The 19522-nt window shown below is 46.0% G+C and overlaps 1 protein-coding gene across 6 annotated transcripts in view; it reads left to right on the top strand.

Annotated features, from left to right (window-relative positions):
• LOC138794600 (T-box transcription factor T-like) overlaps positions 1-17722 on the top strand; it is an 82522-nt gene extending 64800 nt beyond the window's left edge. For 4 of the 6 annotated variants that reach the window (XM_069973367.1, XM_069973370.1, XM_069973368.1 and 1 more), the window contains 3 exons: positions 226-402; positions 3869-3992; positions 4074-5467. In XM_069973367.1, the coding sequence (XP_069829468.1) occupies positions 226-402; positions 3869-3992; positions 4074-4341 (569 nt within the window). In that variant the 3' untranslated portion in view covers positions 4342-5467. Of the gene's footprint in view, positions 1-225; positions 403-3868; positions 3993-4073; positions 5468-17464 lie in introns of those variants that run through there. The other 2 variants (XM_069973369.1, XM_069973371.1) reach the window with 2 other exon arrangements.
• Positions 17723-19522: the final 1800 nt, after the last annotated feature.

Raw genomic sequence — 19522 nt, 5'->3', positions numbered from 1 at the left:
TATAATATATACATATTCTATATACATTCTATATATATTCTATATACACATTCTATATATACATTCTATACACATTCTATTTACATTCCATACACATTGTAATATATATATATATATATACACACACACACACACACACATAGTATACACATTCTATAATATATACACATTCTATATACATTCTGTGCACTAACATATACATACCCCCTTCTCCTGTTCCTTCAGTAGGCAGCTGGCTCCTTCCCGGCACTGGATCCTTATGTTCTCCCGCTAATCCTCATTCCCAGTTCGGAGGCCCCATAGCCCTGTCCACTCCTCACGGCTGTGACCGATACTCCTCTCTGCGTAATCACCGGACGGCTCCATATCCGAGTCCGTACTCTCACAGAAACAACTCCCCACGTAAGTTCCAAAAATAGTGATATAACCAGGGATGGAGCGATATAACCAGTCATAGAGCGATATAACCAGGGATGGAGCGATATAACCAGTAATTGAGCGATATAACCAGTGATGGAGCGATATAACCAGTAATTGAGCGATATAACCAGTGATGGAGCGATATAACCAGTGATGGAGCGATATAACCAGTCATAGAGTGATATAACCAGTCATAGAGCGATATAACCAGTCATAGAGCGATATAACCAGTCATAGAGCGATATAACCAGTGATGGAGCGATATAACCAGTGATGGAGCGATATAACCAGTGATGGAGCGATATAACCAGTGATGGAGCAATATAACCAGTGATGGAGCGATATAACCAGTAATTGAGTGATATAACCAGTGATGGAGCGATATAACCGGTGATGGAGCGATATAACCAGTAATTGAGCGATATAACCAGTCATAGAGCGATATAACCAGTCATAGAGCGATATAACCAGTGATGGAGCAATATAACCAGTGATGGAGCGATATAACCAGTGATGGAGCGATATAACCAGTCATAGAGCGATATAACCAGTCATAGAGCGATATAACCAGTGATGGAGCGATATAACCAGTCATAGAGCGATATAACCAGTAATTGAGCAATATAACCAGTCATAGAGCGATATAACCAGTAATTGAGCGATATAACCAGTGACGGAGCGATATAACCAGTCATAGAGCAATATAACCAGTGATGGAGCGATATAACCAGTGATGGAGCGATATAACCAGTGATGGAGCGATATAACCAGTCATAGAGCGATATAACCAGTGATGGAGCGATATAACCAGTGATGGAGCGATATAACCAGTGATGGAGCGATATAACCAGTTATGTAGCAATATAACCAGTGACGGAGCGATATAACCAGTCATAGAGCGATATAACCAGTCATAGAGCGATATAACCAGTGATGGAGCAATATAACCAGTGATGGAGCGATATAACCAGTGATGGAGCGATATAACCAGTGATGGAGCGATATAACCAGTGATGGAGCGATATAACCAGTTATGTAGCGATATAACCAGTGATGGAGCGATATAACCAGTCATAGAGCGATATAACCAGTGATGGAGCGATATAACCAGTTATGTAGCGATATAACCAGTGATGGAGCGATATAACCAGTTATGTAGCGATATAACCAGTCATAGAGCGATATAACCAGTCATAGAGCGATATAACCAGTGATGGAGCGATATAACCAGTGATGGAGCGATATAACCAGTGACGGAGCGATATAACCAGCAGTCCGGCAATGTCTTTTTCTGTAAAATAGATGCAGCAATCTGGTAATATCAGTGATTACACGGAGCTTGTGTCTTATGTGAATGAGGCTTTTACCATCCCCCCTTATTCCAGTTCTGCTGGCTGCTCCCTGTTCCTCTATTATGGGCACCAGTTACCGTCCTTCGTGCGCTTCATCTGGGTCCCTCAGACCAGTGTAGGAGGTACAGGGAGCGACCGGCCTTATGCTGGTGTCATACAGGAGTTCCAGTGCAGTTTCTGGGACAGCGGCAGGAGCGGATCCAGCAGGTGGGAGACGCAGAGGCCTCCTTTATGCTACACATTACTTTAAATCCACTTCTGGTGATTCCAGCATTAAGGGTCATTCCCACATTCTGTGCACGGTCTGTAAATACGGACGATGTGCTACTGAATAAAAGATTAGTTCAACCAGCTCCATAATGAATGATGATACTGGGAGCTCCATAATAAATGATGATGCCGGGAGGTCTATAATGAATGATGATGCCAGCAGCTTTATAATGAATGATGATGCTAGGAGCTCCATAATGAATGATGATACTGGGAGCTCCATAATAAATGATGATGCCGGGAGGTGCATAATGAATGATGATACCAGGAGCTTTATAATGAATCATGATGCCGGGAGCTTTATAATAAATTATGATGGTGGGAGCTCCATAATGAATGATGATACTGGGAGCTCCATAATGAATGATGATACTGGGAGCTCCATAATAAATGATGATGCCGGGAGGTCCATAATGAATGATGATACCAGGAGCTTTATAATGAATCATGATGCCGGGAGCTTTATAATAAATAATGATGGTGGGAGCTCCATAATGAATGATACTGGGAGCTCCATAATAAATGATGATGTCGGGGGGTCCATAATGAATGATGATACTGGGAGCTCCATAATGAATGATGATGCCGGGAGCTCCATAATGAATGATGATGCCGGGAGCTCCATAATGAATGATACCAGGAGCTCTATAATGAATGATGATGCCAGGATCTCTATGAATTATGATGCCGTAATGAATGAATGATGCCAGGAGCTCTGTAATGAATGATGATGCCGGGAGCTCCATAATGAATGATGATACCAGGAGCTCTATAATGAATGCTGATGCCGGGAGCTCCATAATGAACGATGATTCTGGGAGCTCCATATTCCATTGCACAGCACATTGTCCGTGCACAGACAGTAACAACAGAATGTATGACTGCTGCCCTACCGGAAAAGAGGAGGAGGAGGAGGAATACTGTAAAAGCCCCATTTCCATATTGCACAAGCTCCGTTTAAATACAAGTTTTTGCTGTTGTGCTGGTCACCTGCTCTATAAGGTTCAGGGGCTGGTTATATCACCCTGGGGTGGTGGCAATTTAGCAGCTGATCTATTACAATGCATAGTAGTTTATTTGCTTTGTAAGATTCCGTGCAGCTTGTTTATTTGTATCAATATGTTCCCGTTTATTTATATCTATATACTCCAGGTGGTTATTTGTATCTATATACTCCAGGTGTTTATGTATATAGGCTCCAGTTATTTGTATCTATATACTCCAGGTGTTTATGTATATAGGCTCCAGTTATTTGTATCTATATACTCCAGGTGTTTATATCCATATACTCCAGGTGGTTATTTGTATCTATATACTCCAGGTGTTTATGTATATAGGCTCCAGTTATTTGTATCTATATACTCCAGGTGGTTATTTGTATCTATATACTCCAGGTGATTATTTGTATCTATATACTCCAGGTGATTATTTGTATCTATATACTCCAGATGTTTATGTATATAGGTTACAGTTATTTATATCTATATACTCCAGGTGGTTATTTGTATCTATATACTCCAGGTGGTTATTTGTATCTATATACTCCAGGTGTTTATGTATATAGGTTAGTTATTTATATCCATATACTCCAGGTGGTTATTTGTATCCATATACTCCAGGTGTTTATATCTATATACTCCAGGTGGTTATTTGTATCTATATACTCCAGGTGTTTATGTATATAGGTTACAGTTATTTATATCTATATACTCCAGGTGATTATTTGTATCTATATACTCCAGGTGTTTATGTATATAGGTTACAGTTATTTATATCCATATACTCCAGGTGTTTATGTGTCTATCCTTTATTCTCCTGAATTTCAGCCTCTATACAAGATAGCTCATCTTCCTGCCTGTCTATGCTCCAGTCCCATGATAACTGGTCTATGCCGGCTCACACAGGGATGCTCTCCATGACCCACACCACAGGAACCTCAAATGTTTCCAGGTAACTTTTTTATTTCTTCACTTTTTCGTTTTTTTTCTTTCTACTTGGATAAAATGTTAACAGCAATTTGACCTTTTCCAGTCAGTATCCAAACTTGTGGTCTGTGAGTAACAGCACCATCACTCCGGTATCCCAGTCTGGAGGGATTCCCAATGGATTAGGCTCCCAGTACTTACGAGGATCCACGTCTCACTACTCGCCTCTCTCCCATGGAGTGCCCTCGCCTTCTTCAGGATCTCCATTGTACGATCATGGAACAACCACAGATATTGTAGATCATCAATATGAAGTCACAAACCATTCTAGGGTATCATCCCCGTGGACACCGGTCCCACCAACCTCAATGTAAAGTAAGAGCCTAGATGACTGATGAGACACAGCCGTGTATTCAGACATGGTTCTTCGAGGCCATTGGAGGACTTGGGGGACTCAGGCACTGTATTCTTCATCTAGAAGACTTGTGAACCATAGAGTTGTATGGGAGGAGAATGAAAATATAGATGTTTTAGCGAGGACCCCTAAACCTCCTGTCCATAAAGACTACGACTCATAGGATTCTCCATCTGTTGTCGAGATCCATACGTTCGTTGTGTATTTCCGTACAGGGATGGCTGGTGACGTACCAAGAATTATTTATTTCCCGAGATCCCAAAATACTCTGACTATTTATTTAATAAATGTGACCTGAACGTCCTATGTAATGTCTATTCGTAGCCGTTCCACTAAAATCACTGTAATATTTCCAAATGTTTCTAGTACAAATATCTGTTTGGTTATGGAAGATATTATGGCCGGCTGAGGACATATGATGGACCACAATTATAGATATCAATGGCAGGTATAGCACTCCAGTAATGGGATCCCCAGCTGCCATTCTCCCAATGTGCTGAACATATGAGAGATCACGGTTTTTCTTTCGGGGCAGAGTCTCACCTAGCAGAAGCCAAGCGGCCACGTTGGGATCTGAAACAATGCAGACGTGCTGGTTTTCCATTCATTAGTATAATGGTCTCTATAATAATTGGTTTCTATATGTCAGTGAAAGGCCGGGACTTCTTAATATGTATCCAACACATGGCATTTAGTGTTAATTATGCCTTTTTGCTCCGGTTTTGACCCTATTTTGCCACAAATAGTGCTATTTTACCGCAATTGAGAATTTGTGGCATAATAACGTGAAAATTGTGCAAAAATGCATAATTAACACTAATGAACATAGACTTACAAACTGCTGACACTGTCAGGTAATAGGACAAAGAGACACATGGCACCTTTTATATATCTGTCTGTTCTTCCATAACTTGGAAAAATAGCTTTTATTCTGGTGCAAAGTGTCAAAGAGGCGTTCCCGAGCTCCGGAAGTGCTGAGGGCTGTAACAGCTTCCTGCTCCCACCCGCATCCCTACCCCTTGAGTGACAGCTTCCAGCACTGAGCCCTGTTTCATATATTGTTCCTGTACGAGCGAAGCTAGGGATGGGAGGGGGTCCATGGAGACCTTCCAGCTCTCCGTAGTTTACAGAAGTCTTGCCCCCCCCCCCCCCCCCCGCCCGCTCATCAGGCAAATACAGCTCAGGCCACAGAGGAGACTCGGATTCTTATACATACAGGGTGGTGCCCCTTTTCCATTGTGTATGCCAGGGCGCATATTGCCTCCATGTGTCTCATCGCCCTGACAGTCTCAGCAGTTTGGAAGGTAAATTGGCAGATTCCCTTTAAGACCAGCATGTGTCTCAGTTCTACGGCCGGCTCTACGTCTGTCCTGTGAAGATTCCCTATAACGAAGAAAACACATTCTGAAAGTTTTCATAGATTTTTGTAATTGTACTTTTCCATGTAAGCGTTTTTTCATGTTGCTGTTACCGTTTGTTGTTTCTGTTTTTGTCTTCATTGTTTTAGTGCTATTTATACTCCAAGCTTCTCTGTGTATTTGTAAACAAATGTTCTGTCTGCCGAATGACAATCCGATAAAAGGAAAACAAGTGCAAAGGTCTAGTCAGTTATTTCTTGCCTCACCTTCAAATATCGGACAACAATAACATGCGAACGTTGGGTGATGCCTCTATCCATCACAAGTGACATTGTTAGTGATGTCTGTGCAGCTCATAAATGAACTCTCCGCGCTCCCCCCTGTTCTCTTTGCTTCTTCCCGCTGTCCGTAGCCTCCACTGGAACTTCAAAGCCGCTCAGCCAATCACTGGTCATCAGTCCCATCCTGGCCAGTGATTGGCTGAGCAGCCTGTCGCTTCAGAGACCGCTTCTGAAGTTTCACCGGCGGCTGCGTGGAGAAACCAGGAAGACACCGAGCAGAATTATCAGCTGTCGGCCGTGCATCACTATTACACGTACACAATGATTTTATGTTAGGATATGATCAGCCAATGATTGTTGTCTTTATTACATGGATCGATAATCTGCCGAATCGGCCTATTAACCAGAAGATTATCGGTCCATGTAATAGGACCCCTAGAAAAACATGGCTGTTTTCTTCCAGAGACAGCACCGCTCTTGTCTCCAGTTTGGCTGCAGGTTTTGCTGCTCAGTTCCATTGAAGTAAATGGAGCTTAATTATAAACCACATCTGACCTGGAGACAAGAGCTTTTCATGAACAGGTCCCTGATACATCTCGTGTGCATCTCCAGGGGCACAACATATACAACACTGACCGGCAGAGCTGTGGAAAAACACACACCAGTGGGTGGGGGAGGGTGGTGGTGTCAAAATTCTTTCTAAACTTCTAAATTGAGCAGGGGCTGTAGATTACAAAATGGGGTCACTTGTCGGGGGTCACCACTGCACTGGTATCTATGCTCATATGGACATACATGACATGGCGCCCTTACAACAGTCCAGCAAAATCTGCACTAAAAATTGCTGCTCATCTCCTCCAGAGCCCGGCGGTGTACACTAAATGCGTCTATGCTCACAAATGGGATACTGCTGTACTGAGATGACGTTGTATAACAACATTTGGGGCACTTATACACCTATGGTTCTTGTCAAAATGAGCGAAATGCAGAGTCAGACATATCACTTGTGCGGCCTGTTCAGCTGCACAGGGGCCCAGGCCAATAGAGGGGCTCGACAGGCTCAGCTTAGCATGGCACATATCTATAGTGGGCCTGTAGTGTACAATGCATCCGGGAGCCTCCAAGTACAACAGCTGCAAACACTACAACTCCCAGCATTTACTGCAGTCTGCACCCTCAGGATGTGCTGGGATATGAAGTACAAATGAGCAGACAACTCAAGGGGTTGTCCTCTCGGAAACTACAACTCCCAGTATTCTCTGAGAGCTTCATACGTGTAAGGCATTCTGGGAGTTGTAGTTATTGTTATTCAGGCAGCTGTGGTCACAGATACATCAGTGCAGGATGGGACCAGGTGTGCATGTCGCTTCTGACGGGTTCTTTGTTTGGGTGCCCCCTAGGGTCAGTTCTGTTGGTGGCCACAGGTACCCCAGTCCAACCCTGGGGCCTGCACAGACTACAGTACAGTCCTCTAGTGGGCCCTGGCATCTGTGCTGTAGGGCCCTGGCGAGAAACCAGGACACATACTGGATACCCGGGCGTACAAAGGTGGAGAAACTAATGGGTTATGGGGGCCCAAACACATTTCTTGCACAGGGGCCCTCTGCAGTCTGTGTCCGCCCCTGGCGAAATGTAATTATTAGCTGAAAAAAGGTCATTTTCATCTTTAGGGCCAAATGCCAAATAATTTCTTTATAGCAAAAAATAAGTAAATAAATAACGAGAGCGACATTTTCTTTTTTTATATTTGTTTTTCGGTGGACGGTTTTGTGGAAGCAGCAGCTGCCGCATTGTCGGAGTGGGGACCTTTTGGGAGTGCAGAATTTGTTTGCTCCTTGCCGAGCGTCACTTCCAATTCACAAACATATAATTGGTCGTAGTGAATCCTGAAGAGTGCCGCTCCTGACTTATATGTGTTATTTTTTTTAGGTAAAAATGTTTTATTAAACACCAGCTCTTCATTGTAAAATTCACTGAGTTATACAGTAGTTTCAAAAGTGGGGTCATTTTTCGTGAGTTTCGACCTCAGGAGCAGTGTAAATGTCACATGGTGTCCTAAATTTATTTCAGTAAAATTTGCTTAAAGCGGTTGTTTACCCCAAATTCTTTTCTATCATATCAACTGGTGCCAAAAAGTGCCAGAAATCTGTAATCTAAAAAATCTCCAGTCTTCCAGTACTTACCAGTTGCTGTATGTCCTGCAGGAAGTGGTGTATTCTCTCCAGTCTGACACAGTGCTCTCTGCTGCCACCTCTGTCCATGTCAGGAACTGTCCAGAGCAGGAGAGGTTTTCTATGGGGATTTGCTGCTGCTCTGGACAGTTCCTGACATGGACAGAGGTGGCAGCAGAGAGCATAGTGTCAGACTGGAGAGAATACACCACTTTCTGCAGGACATACAGCAGCTGATAAGTACTGGAACACTTGATATTTTGTAATAGAAGTAAATTACAAATCTCTAGAACTAACCGTCACCAGCTTATTTGAAAGATTTTTTTGTGAACAACCCCTTTAACCCTAAAATGCCTTTCATTCTCTTGCGAGCTTTGCTATGTGTCCTAACAACAGTTTATGGTTGCACTTCTGGCTTTCTTATAAAAATAAATCAATTTGAGCTAAATGGACATATTATGTAATGTAGTTTTTAGTTTTTAGTGTCCAATGCTAAAAACTTTCCTCTAACACCTTTGGGGTTCCAATCCTCACTACACCCCTAGATGTGCATGAGATGTGCCTGGTGCCAGAACTACTCCCACCCTCCCGAACCCAGCTGTGCGCTCAGACAGGCCGGGTACTGCCATGCCCCTGTGCTCCTTGTAAAAAGGAGAAATTTTGAGCCAAAACTGTAAACCCTGAGAGTAGTGCATGACCCATAGGGGGTACTTCTATAATTTTGGGCTCCCTATCCCCCTGTGTTAAAATTTAGACTGTACCTGTCATAATATAAAAAAAAAAAAAAAAAAAAAGGTTTGCACAGAAACTCCATCCCTGAAAGAAAAGTTCTTAACAAAATGTAATGAAAAACACAAGAAGTCCCGACTAAGATTCCGTCTCCAGAGAAGAAACCCGGATAGAGCGAGCAGCACAACCATCCGTCCTAATAATTCTGCCCGTCATCTACAAACAAGTCACTAGAATAATCAGCAATCACTGTTGCCATCATACAGACGACGGAATCCTGCCCCCCCCTGCTGCCCCCCCACCGGTTATATATCCGAGAGCCATGACACCGCTGCAGCCCAGGAGCCCACTCACCCAGATATTATAGGATGTTAGATGTGATACATCCATATACACACCCATATACACACCCGTATACACACCCATATATACATCTATATACACACCCATATATACACCCGTATACACACCCATATATACACCCATATACACACCCGTATACACACCCATATATACACCCATATACACACCCATATACACACCCATATATACATCTATATACACACCATCATACAGACGGCAGAATCCTGCCCCCCCCCCCTGCCCCCCCACCGGTTATATATCCGAGAGCCATGACACCGCTGCAGCCCAGGAGCCCACTCACCCAGATATTATGGGATGGTTAGATGTGACTTCTGCAGCAACTACAAGGTCACACAACCCCAAAGACGCCCAGAGAAGGAGACATTAGAATCAGAGACGCCCTACTGAAATATTATCTATAACATCCAACGTCCCTGTAGAAAACAACATACAGGAAGAAAGGCGGCATATAAAGGAAGAAGATACAGTCAGAGGCGCCATATCAGCAACAGCTATCCAATATATAGTGACGGGTGGGAGGGGAGGGAACCTTATAGCTACAATGTCCAGACGTATGAATCCAGATGTAGTTTAGATTTTTAGATCCTTAGGGTGGGTTCATACTGAGGAATTCTCGCAGATAAACTCCACGGAATTCCGCCGGCTGTCCGCGCGCCTTTCCGCCGGCTCCATAGACACCATTCTATGGGCCGGCGTATTCTGTTATCCACTGAAAGAATTGATACGTCACTTAGAATGGTGTCTATGGAGCCGGCGGAAAGGCGCGCGGCTGTGCACACGGACATACTGCGGAATTTCGCCGACATTATCCACGAGAATTCCGTAGTGTGAACCCACCCTTATACCGCAGGGCCGGAACGCAGAATTGGAAATTTTTGTTTTTTTGTAGAGCCTTTCTGTGATATCTTCGTTATACATCATACAGATGGTGTAATATACTTATGGGTTCTCTCCGACAGACAGTATTACTGTATATCAGTGCCCGGGCGGCCTCCTGGTGACCCCAACATTTCTATTGTTGTTAAGAATCTCACATACTGTATGCCTAATATTTGTAATCAATGTATTAGCTATATCTGTCGATGAACAGCATGTCATCCACACACCCATATATACATCTTTACATACACCCATATATACCACCATATATACATCTATACATACACCCATATATACATCTATACACACACCCATATATACCACCATATATACATCTATACATACACCCATATATACATCTATACACACACCCATATATACCACCATATATACATCTATACACACACCCATATATACATCTATACATACACCCATATATACATCTATACATACACCCATATATACATCTATACATACACCCATATATACATCTATACATACACCCATATATACATCTATACATACACCCATATATACATCTATACACACACCCATATATACATCTATACACACACCCATATATACCACCATATATACATCTATACATACACCCATATATACATCTATACACACACCCATATATACCACCATATATACATCTATACACACACCCATATATACCACCATATATACATCTATACACACACCCATATATACCACCATATATACATCTATACATACACCCATATATACATCTATACATACACCCATATATACATCTATACATACACCCATATATACATCTATACATACACCCATATATACATCTATACACACACCCATATATACATCTATACACACACCCATATATACATCTATACACACACCCATATATACATCTATACATACACCCATATATACATCTATACATACACCCATATATACATCTATACACACACCCATATATACATCTATACACACACCCATATATACATCTATACACACACCCATATATACATCTATACACACACATATATATGCATCTATACACACACACATATATACATCTATACACACACCCATATATACATCTATACACACACCCATATATACATCTATACACACACCCATATATACATCTATACACACACCCATATATACATCTATACACACACATATATATGCATCTATACACACACACATATATACATCTATACATATACACATATATACATCTATACATACACACATATATACATCTATACATACACATATATATACATCTATACACACACACATATATACATCTATACATACACACATATATAAACACCCATATATACACCCATATACACACCCATATATACATCCATATACACACCCGTATACATACACCCATGTATGCATCTTTATACACACCCATATATACATCCGTATACACACCCATATATACATCCGTATACACACCCATATATACATCCATATACACACCCATATATACATCTTTATACACACCCATATATACATCCGTATACACACCCATATATACATCCATATACACACCCATATATACATCCGTATACACACCCATATATACATCTATATACACACCCATATATACACCCGGTATTCTCATTATTACACTTCCATCAGGGGGAGCCAACAGCTGTTTTATTCTATTATTCTTTATTCATCGTTTATCTAACATTTCCCACTTTATTACATTTATTATTTTATTCATGTTTTAGTTTTTTCACCTTCTCTTTGATTTCTTATTCATTTTTTATCATGTTATTATTTTTTTCATTATCCTCCCTCATCCCTGACCATCATTTATCCTGATTCATTTTCACAATTGTCTATTTTCCTATGATATTGTTTATTACTTATTATCCATATTTCTATCAAAATTCTTTGAATTTTTGAGCTAGTTTTGTATCTACCATCTTGTTTCTTGGATTAATCTTCCGTCTCCTCACGCCTGAGCGCTCATCCTGTTTGCACCCGCACAGCAGCCGCTACACAGGCCGCACCTCCGGGAGTAACAGCGTCACGGGACGGAAGAGAGACCGCAATGCTGTAATGTGAGGAGCCGGAGGGAGACAGAACTGTACGAGGCGGCCCAACCCCACCGAGCAGCCTGATCACCGCAGCCGGAGGGAGACAGAGACGGCCCAACCCCACCGAGCAGCCTGATCACCGCAGCCGGAGGGAGACAGAGACGGCCCAACACCCCCGAGCAGCCTGATCACCGCAGCCGGAGGGAGACAGAGACGGCCCAACCCCACCGAGCAGCCTGATCACCGCAGCCGGAGGGAGACAGAGACGGCCCAACCCCACCGAGCAGCCTGATCACCGCAGCCGGAGGGAGACAGAGCTGTCCGAGGCGGCCCAACCCCACCGAGCAGCCTGATCACCGCAGCCGGAGGGAGACAGAGACGGCCCAACACCACCGAGCAGCCTGACCACCACAGCCGGAGGGAGACAGAGACGGCCCAACCGCACCGAGCAGCCTGATCACCGCAGCCGGAGGGAGACAGAGACGGCCCAACACCACCGAGCAGCCTGATCACCGCAGCCGGAGGGAGACAGAGACGGCCCAACCCCACCGAGCAGCCTGATCACCGCAGCCGGAGGGAGACAGAGCTGTCTGAGGCGGCCCAACCCCACCGAGCAGCCTGATCATCGCAGCCGGAGGGAGACAGAGACGGCCCAACCCCACCGAGCAGCCTGATCACCGCAGCCGGAGGGAGACAGAGACGGCCCAACACCACCGAGCAGCCTGATCACCGCAGCCGGAGGGAGACAGAGACGGCCCAACACCACCGAGCAGCCTGATCACCGCAGCCGGAGAGAGACAGAGACGGCCCAACACCACCGAGCAGCCTGATCACCGCAGCCGGAGGGAGACAGAGACGGCCCAACCCCACCGAGCAGCCTGATCACCGCAGCCGGAGGGAGACAGAGACGGCCCAACCCCACCGAGCAGCCTGATCACCGCAGCCGGAGGGAGACAGAGACGGCCCAACACCCCCCGAGCAGCCTGATCACCGCAGCCGGAGGGAGACAGAGACGGCCCAACACCACCGAGCAGCCTGATCACCGCAGCCGGAGGGAGACAGAGACGGCCCAACACCCCCCGAGCAGCCTGATCACCGCAGCCGGAGGGAGACAGAGACGGCCCAACACCCCCCGAGCAGCCTGATCACCGCAGCCGGAGGGAGACAGAGACGGCCCAACCCCACCGAGCAGCCTGATCACCGCAGCCGGAGGGAGACAGAGACGGCCCAACACCCCCCGAGCAGCCTGATCACCGCAGCCGGAGGGAGACAGAGACGGCCCAACCCCACCGAGCAGCCTGATCACCGCAGCCGGAGAGAGACAGAGACGGCCCAACACCACCGAGCAGCCTGATCACCACAGCCGGAGAGAGACAGAGACGGCCCAACACCACCGAGCAGCCTGACCACCACAGCCGGAGAGAGACAGAGACGGCCCAACCCCACCGAGCAGCCTGATCACCGCAGACGGAGGGAGACAGAGACGGCCCAACACCACCGAGCAGCCTGACCACCGCAGCCGGAGGGAGACAGAGACGGACCAACCCCACCGAGCAGCCTGATCACCGCAGCCGGAGGGAGACAGAGACGGCCCAACACCACCGAGCAGCCTGATCACCGCAGCCGGAGGGAGACAGAGACGGCCCAACCCCACCGAGCAGCCTGATCACCGCAGCCGGAGGGAGACAGAGACGGCCCAACCCCACCGAGCAGCCTGATCACCGCAGCCGGAGGGAGACAGAGCCGAGCGGCTCAACACCACCGAGCAGCCTTATCACCGCAGCCGGAGGGAGACAGAGCCATCCAAGGGGGCCCAACACCACCGAGCAGCCTGATCACCGCAGCCGGAGGGAGACAGAGCCGAGCGGCCCAACACCACCGAGCAGCCTGATCACCGCAGCCGGAGGGAGACAGAGCCATCCAAGGGGGCCCAACACCACCGAGCAGCCTGATCACCGCAGCCGGAGGGAGACAGAGATGGCCCAACACCAACGAGCAGCCTGATCACTGCAGCCGGAGGGAGACAGAGACGGCCCAACACCACTGAGCAGCCTGATCACCGCAGCCGGAGGGAGACAGAGCCGTCCAAGGGGACCCAACACCACCGAGCAGCCTGATCACCGCAGCCGGAGGGAGACAGAGACGGCCCAACACCACCGAGCAGCCTAATCACCGCAGCCAGAGGGAGACAGACGGCCTAACACCACTGAGCAGCCTGATCACCGCAGCCAGAGGGAGACAGAGACGGCCCAACACCACCAAGCAGCCTGATCACCGCAGCCGGAGGGAGACAGAGCCGAGCGGCCCAACACCACCGAGCAGCCTGATCACCGCAGCCGGAGGGAGACAGAGACGGCCCAACACCAACGAGCAGCCTGATCACCGCAGCCGGAGGGAGACAGAGACGGCCCAACACCACTGAGCAGCCTGATCACCGCAGCCGGAGGGAGACAGAGCCGTCCAAGGGGACCCAACACCACCGAGCAGCCTGATCACCGCAGCCGGAGGGAGACAGAGCCGTCCAAGGGGACCCAACACCACCGAGCAGCCTGATCACCGCAGCCGGAGGGAGACAGAGACGGCCCAACACCACCGAGCAGCCTGATCACCGCAGCCAGAGGGAGACAGAGACGGCCTAACACCACTGAGCAGCCTGATCACCGCAGCCGGAGGGAGACAGAGCCGAGCGGCCCAACACCACCGAGCAGCCTGATCACCGCAGCCGGAGGGAGACAGAGCTGAGCGGGCCAACAACACCGAGCAGCCTGATCACCGCAGCCGGAGTGCGCTGTGGCTCATTCTAGACTCCAGTCCTGGCAGGCGGGTGGCACACACTTGGGGACCGTCCGACACCGGAGGGGGATCCAGCTAATGGCACCGAGCAAAGGGGACAGGACCCGAGAAATCCAGATGGTAGGCAGGCGGCTGTGATGGCACACACCATAGCAGCAGCCGCCGCTCAGCCCGGCCCGCGCCTCAGGGATTTATACAGCGGGTCGTGATGTCACCATTCTATCAGGGCAGTGTAAGTGGATGGAAAAGCTTTATACTATATGGACATTTCCCGTAATAAGTCTATATTGGTGATTTATATAACGTTTATGTTGCAATAACTTACTTTACTTTAGCTTTGGGTCGGACTCCTCCTTTAATGCAGGAACGAGATGAACGGACTTTTAACAACTGACAATATTTTGGGTGGTAACTAAGGTGGAATTTCACTCCCCTCCTGTCACACAGACTCCCTATTGACTAATATAACATGCGCCTGCTAAATGCTTCCATTACTTCTGTGTAGTCATCATGTGGTTACAGCAAATATTTGCCGAGCTATCCATCCATTTTGTTTGCGTCCTTTTTCAAATACATAAAAAGTTTTACCTGAAATAATTTGTGCAGTTTTTTTTCAGCTGCTTTTTAATTTTTTTTTTTTTTTAATCCCAGATAACCCCTTTAATGTAAATTATTTCAGCTTCTTTTTCCTGGCACATAGGGTAGGGTTTTTAAAAACTTTTCTTAGCACTTATGTTTTTTCTAAGCCTGGACAACAATTGTAAGGGCAGGTTCACACTGCGTTCTGGCAATCCATTTTCATCCGATTTATGCAAAAAAAATAAAAATCAGATGAAAAACGGATGAAAAAAAACATGCATTTGTGTGCATCGGTTTTGACTAGAAAGGGCCGTGTTTTGATCCGCATTTTGATCCTTTTTTTTCTGATGGAAACCAATGGAAAAATGGATGCACACAAAAGGAAAAAACGGACTGCAAAAACGCAGTGTGGACCCGGCCTTACTAAACTATTGATTATTGTTAGTTGTATGATTATGTTATCTGATGGCAGTGGTTTGGGTTGGGGGGTCACATGTTGGTGGGATCTTCTCTTACATGTGTTTCTTCTCTTATTACTCCAGTTCTCACCAGAGTTATAAGAAACACGTCAGATCTGTGCATCATCTATAGTTTTTTCTTGTTTGGGCGCTCACGTTATGGACTTTAAAATAAATCTTCAATAAAGTGATGTTTTTATGCTGGAGGTGCCGTCCAGACTCCTTGTTTTTGCCCGATTGTTTGCAGTTTTGGGATCCGCTCTGGTCATGCAGTAACCTGGTGACCTGTTTTTTTGCGCGTATCTTCCTAGAAATCTCCCGCTTCAGTGGAAATTTAGGGAAAACAAGAGTCCAAGGTGTTCCACCATACTTGGTCCATTGGAAGGGTTATGGCCCAGACCAGGGGTCCAGGGTTCTATCCATGTTGATAGAATAATTCATAATTTTCATGATATTGATCCTCGTAAACAAGCTCCTGTTATTACGGGTCCAGAGACCCCTCGTACAGGTATTGCTATGAATTCCCCCAACCTCACTCCCGCTGCAGTTCTCATTGCTCTATTGTTCTGGCCACCAGTGCAGGATGGTAGGAGGACCACAGGTCGGACCTTCCACAATCAGGAATTGATGGTATCCTAGCCATATGTGTATACTATGTGTATTACTTGTGTAATCGCCAGTGATATAGTTCTGGCTCTAGTGCCCAGTTCTACTAAGTTTTACCAGATCATAGGTATTGGGCACTGATCCAAACGTGGGCAACATCAGATACATAACCAAACATTTATTCTACAAGTCACAACGCGTTTCAAAGTCTCCAGCTAAAAAGTTACATATATAGACAAATGGAGCTGAATAAAAGACGTCACTATGTCTCAGGATGTCAATATGTTAATACTTAAAGGGGAACTCCAGCGAAAAATCTTTTCTTTCAAATCAACTGGTGCCAGAAAGAGCCAGAGATTTGTCATTTATGTCTACTACAAATCTGAATTATTGGGGTCACAATTCTGTTTCAGGAAGAAATACTCGAAATACAGAAAAACCTTCTTCATGTTGGACCTTCCCTTCATACACGACCACTGAGCAGTGCGGCCACTAAGTGGGGATTGCAGGGACGTTGAGGATGGTCGTTTATGGTCGGCCGTCTGGACGTCAGATCAGTGATTTACAGCTCAGGATTTCTTGGAACATTTCATTCCGATGAGTCAAACAATCGTTGTGCTTTATGTGTTCCCTGTGTGATTGAGCAAGGCTGACCCTGAGAGCCGTCCTCGGACATGGGGACCTATATAAGGGCTTGTTTTTTGCAGGACAAGTTGTACTTTCTATTGGCGCCACCTTAAGGTATATATGACATTTTGATTGCTTTCTTTTCCATTTTTTTCAGATGCAAATTAAGTGTCTTCAAGGCCTTCATTAGGCTCCTGCTGCTATAGAAATCCATCTGCATCCCAGCGATTGTGTCTCCCGCTGCTGATGAGGTGACAAGTGCCCAGAAACCAATCACAATTTGACAACAGCATCTAAGGGGTTAAATTAAAGATTCCTCTGCTCTAGATAGTTGGAGCAGGGGCCCTGCTGTTATGCACCATCCATGTTCCGGTAATCTTCTGCACAGGAGACCAGTGGCAGGATACTTTTGCCCAGTTGACAAACGACGTAGTGTGGTCATTAAGGGGTTATAAGTTAAAGGGGTTATCGAGCGTTTGAAAATTTTTGATGTATACCTGCGGGTATATAGAAAATAATAAAGAGCCTGTGCGTACCTCTCCGCAGTCTTCTAGTGTCATCCTGCAGTGCCTCCATGACCCCCGACCACCCCCGTCACCACTTGTGTAGGGAGTGACAGCCCGAGCAGCCAATCACTGGCCGCGTCACTCTCCCGTACAGCAAGTGCTGTGCACATCTGGCAACAGAGCCACCATCAGGGCAGTACTGGCAGCATAGCTGTCCGGGGCCCGGGCCCATACTAGAATCAGGGGGCCCCATACTAGAATCAGGGGGGCCCACCCAATCCTCACTGGTATCAGTATACAAGCTCTCCCCCTCTGCCTCACCCCACGCCTGCCTGTCATCCTGGCTGCTGTCACTATACGGTCAGCACCAGCCTGCTATATACTGTACAGACGCAGGGATCCATCCTAATAATCCTAACAGGAAGTAATGCAGATACAATGATTGTTACAGAGATACAAGAGATGACGGAGCAGATGAAACCCCATCAATCGCCCCGATAGTCTGATGGGCCAAACCAAAATGATAACATAGCGGGGAGGAGGAAACGCGAGGAGGGGGAAACAAAAGCGCAAAAATGAAAACATGTCATCAAAGGGTTAAAAGAGGAGGAAAAGCTATTAGATGAATGCGGGGGGGGATGATGATGATGGTCTCATTACTGATGATGTTAGCGTGAACTGTAAGTGGCCCGGACTGAGAGAGAGGTGATTCTATCAGGATGGGTGTAGCCCAATGCCGGTCATAAATAATCCCCACCCCCATAAATAATCCCCGCCCCCATAAATAAGCCACGCCCCTCTCAGTATATTCAGCGCCTGCTCTGTTCCAGGTGTAGATGTCTGCCATGGTTTATGCCGCTAGCTAATCTCGCCCTTTTTATGATGTACTCCTGAGGGCACAACGATAAACCCCTCCTTAGTGTTAAAGGGCAAAAGTATAGGTGATACCTTCCACTTTAGTTGAATTAGTTACACAACTGTTATGTATAAAACATGTAATGTTAATCCTCCCAAAGAAACCATTCCCATCCACAGCTAAGTGGGAAGACCACCTAAACCGTCCATTCACCGTCCATCAGTGGGATATAGTATATAGTCTCCCATCCAGACCCTCGCATCGTATTGGAAATCTAGAGACAGCGGGAAAATTACTATACTGTTGGTATATGACACCGTATAGATTAGCTAAAACTGTTACCCCCCCCCTCCCCCGTATGGTGGAGATGCAACAAGTGTATTGGCAGTCTGATGGTGCGAATATGGTGGGAATGTCGGCTAATTGAGACGTTTTGGTCCCAAATTAAAGATCTAATAAGAAAACTACTTGGTTATCCAATATACTGGGACCCAAGTGTGCACTGATCTCAATGGATACAGAGGGAATCTCACCTCATGATATAGTGATACTGATGTATGGAGTGATGGCAGCGAGGAGGAAATCCAGTGAAATCCCATCCATATCAGAAGTTATAACTAAGGTGCAATAAGATGGAACCTGCAAGAGCCAGGAGAACCGACCGCATCTTACGGTGCCATTGGTGTCGGCAAAGATGGCGCACAACGTTTTCTTCTCAGTTAAGTCGTAATAATTATAAGAATAAGGAGAAGAAGCTTCCGGTAAAGTTAAAAAGAAAAGACTTTAGAATTAATAAATAAGTGCAGATGTTGGAATCCTATATGTCAGTCATATTATTGGTATGGGGGGGGGG

This window comes from Dendropsophus ebraccatus, chromosome 6, assembly GCF_027789765.1.
Source record: "Dendropsophus ebraccatus isolate aDenEbr1 chromosome 6, aDenEbr1.pat, whole genome shotgun sequence".
Lineage (NCBI taxonomy): Eukaryota > Metazoa > Chordata > Amphibia > Anura > Hylidae > Dendropsophus > Dendropsophus ebraccatus.
Note: the sequence above shows the minus strand (reverse complement) of the source record. Positions and strands in the feature narration are given on the sequence as shown.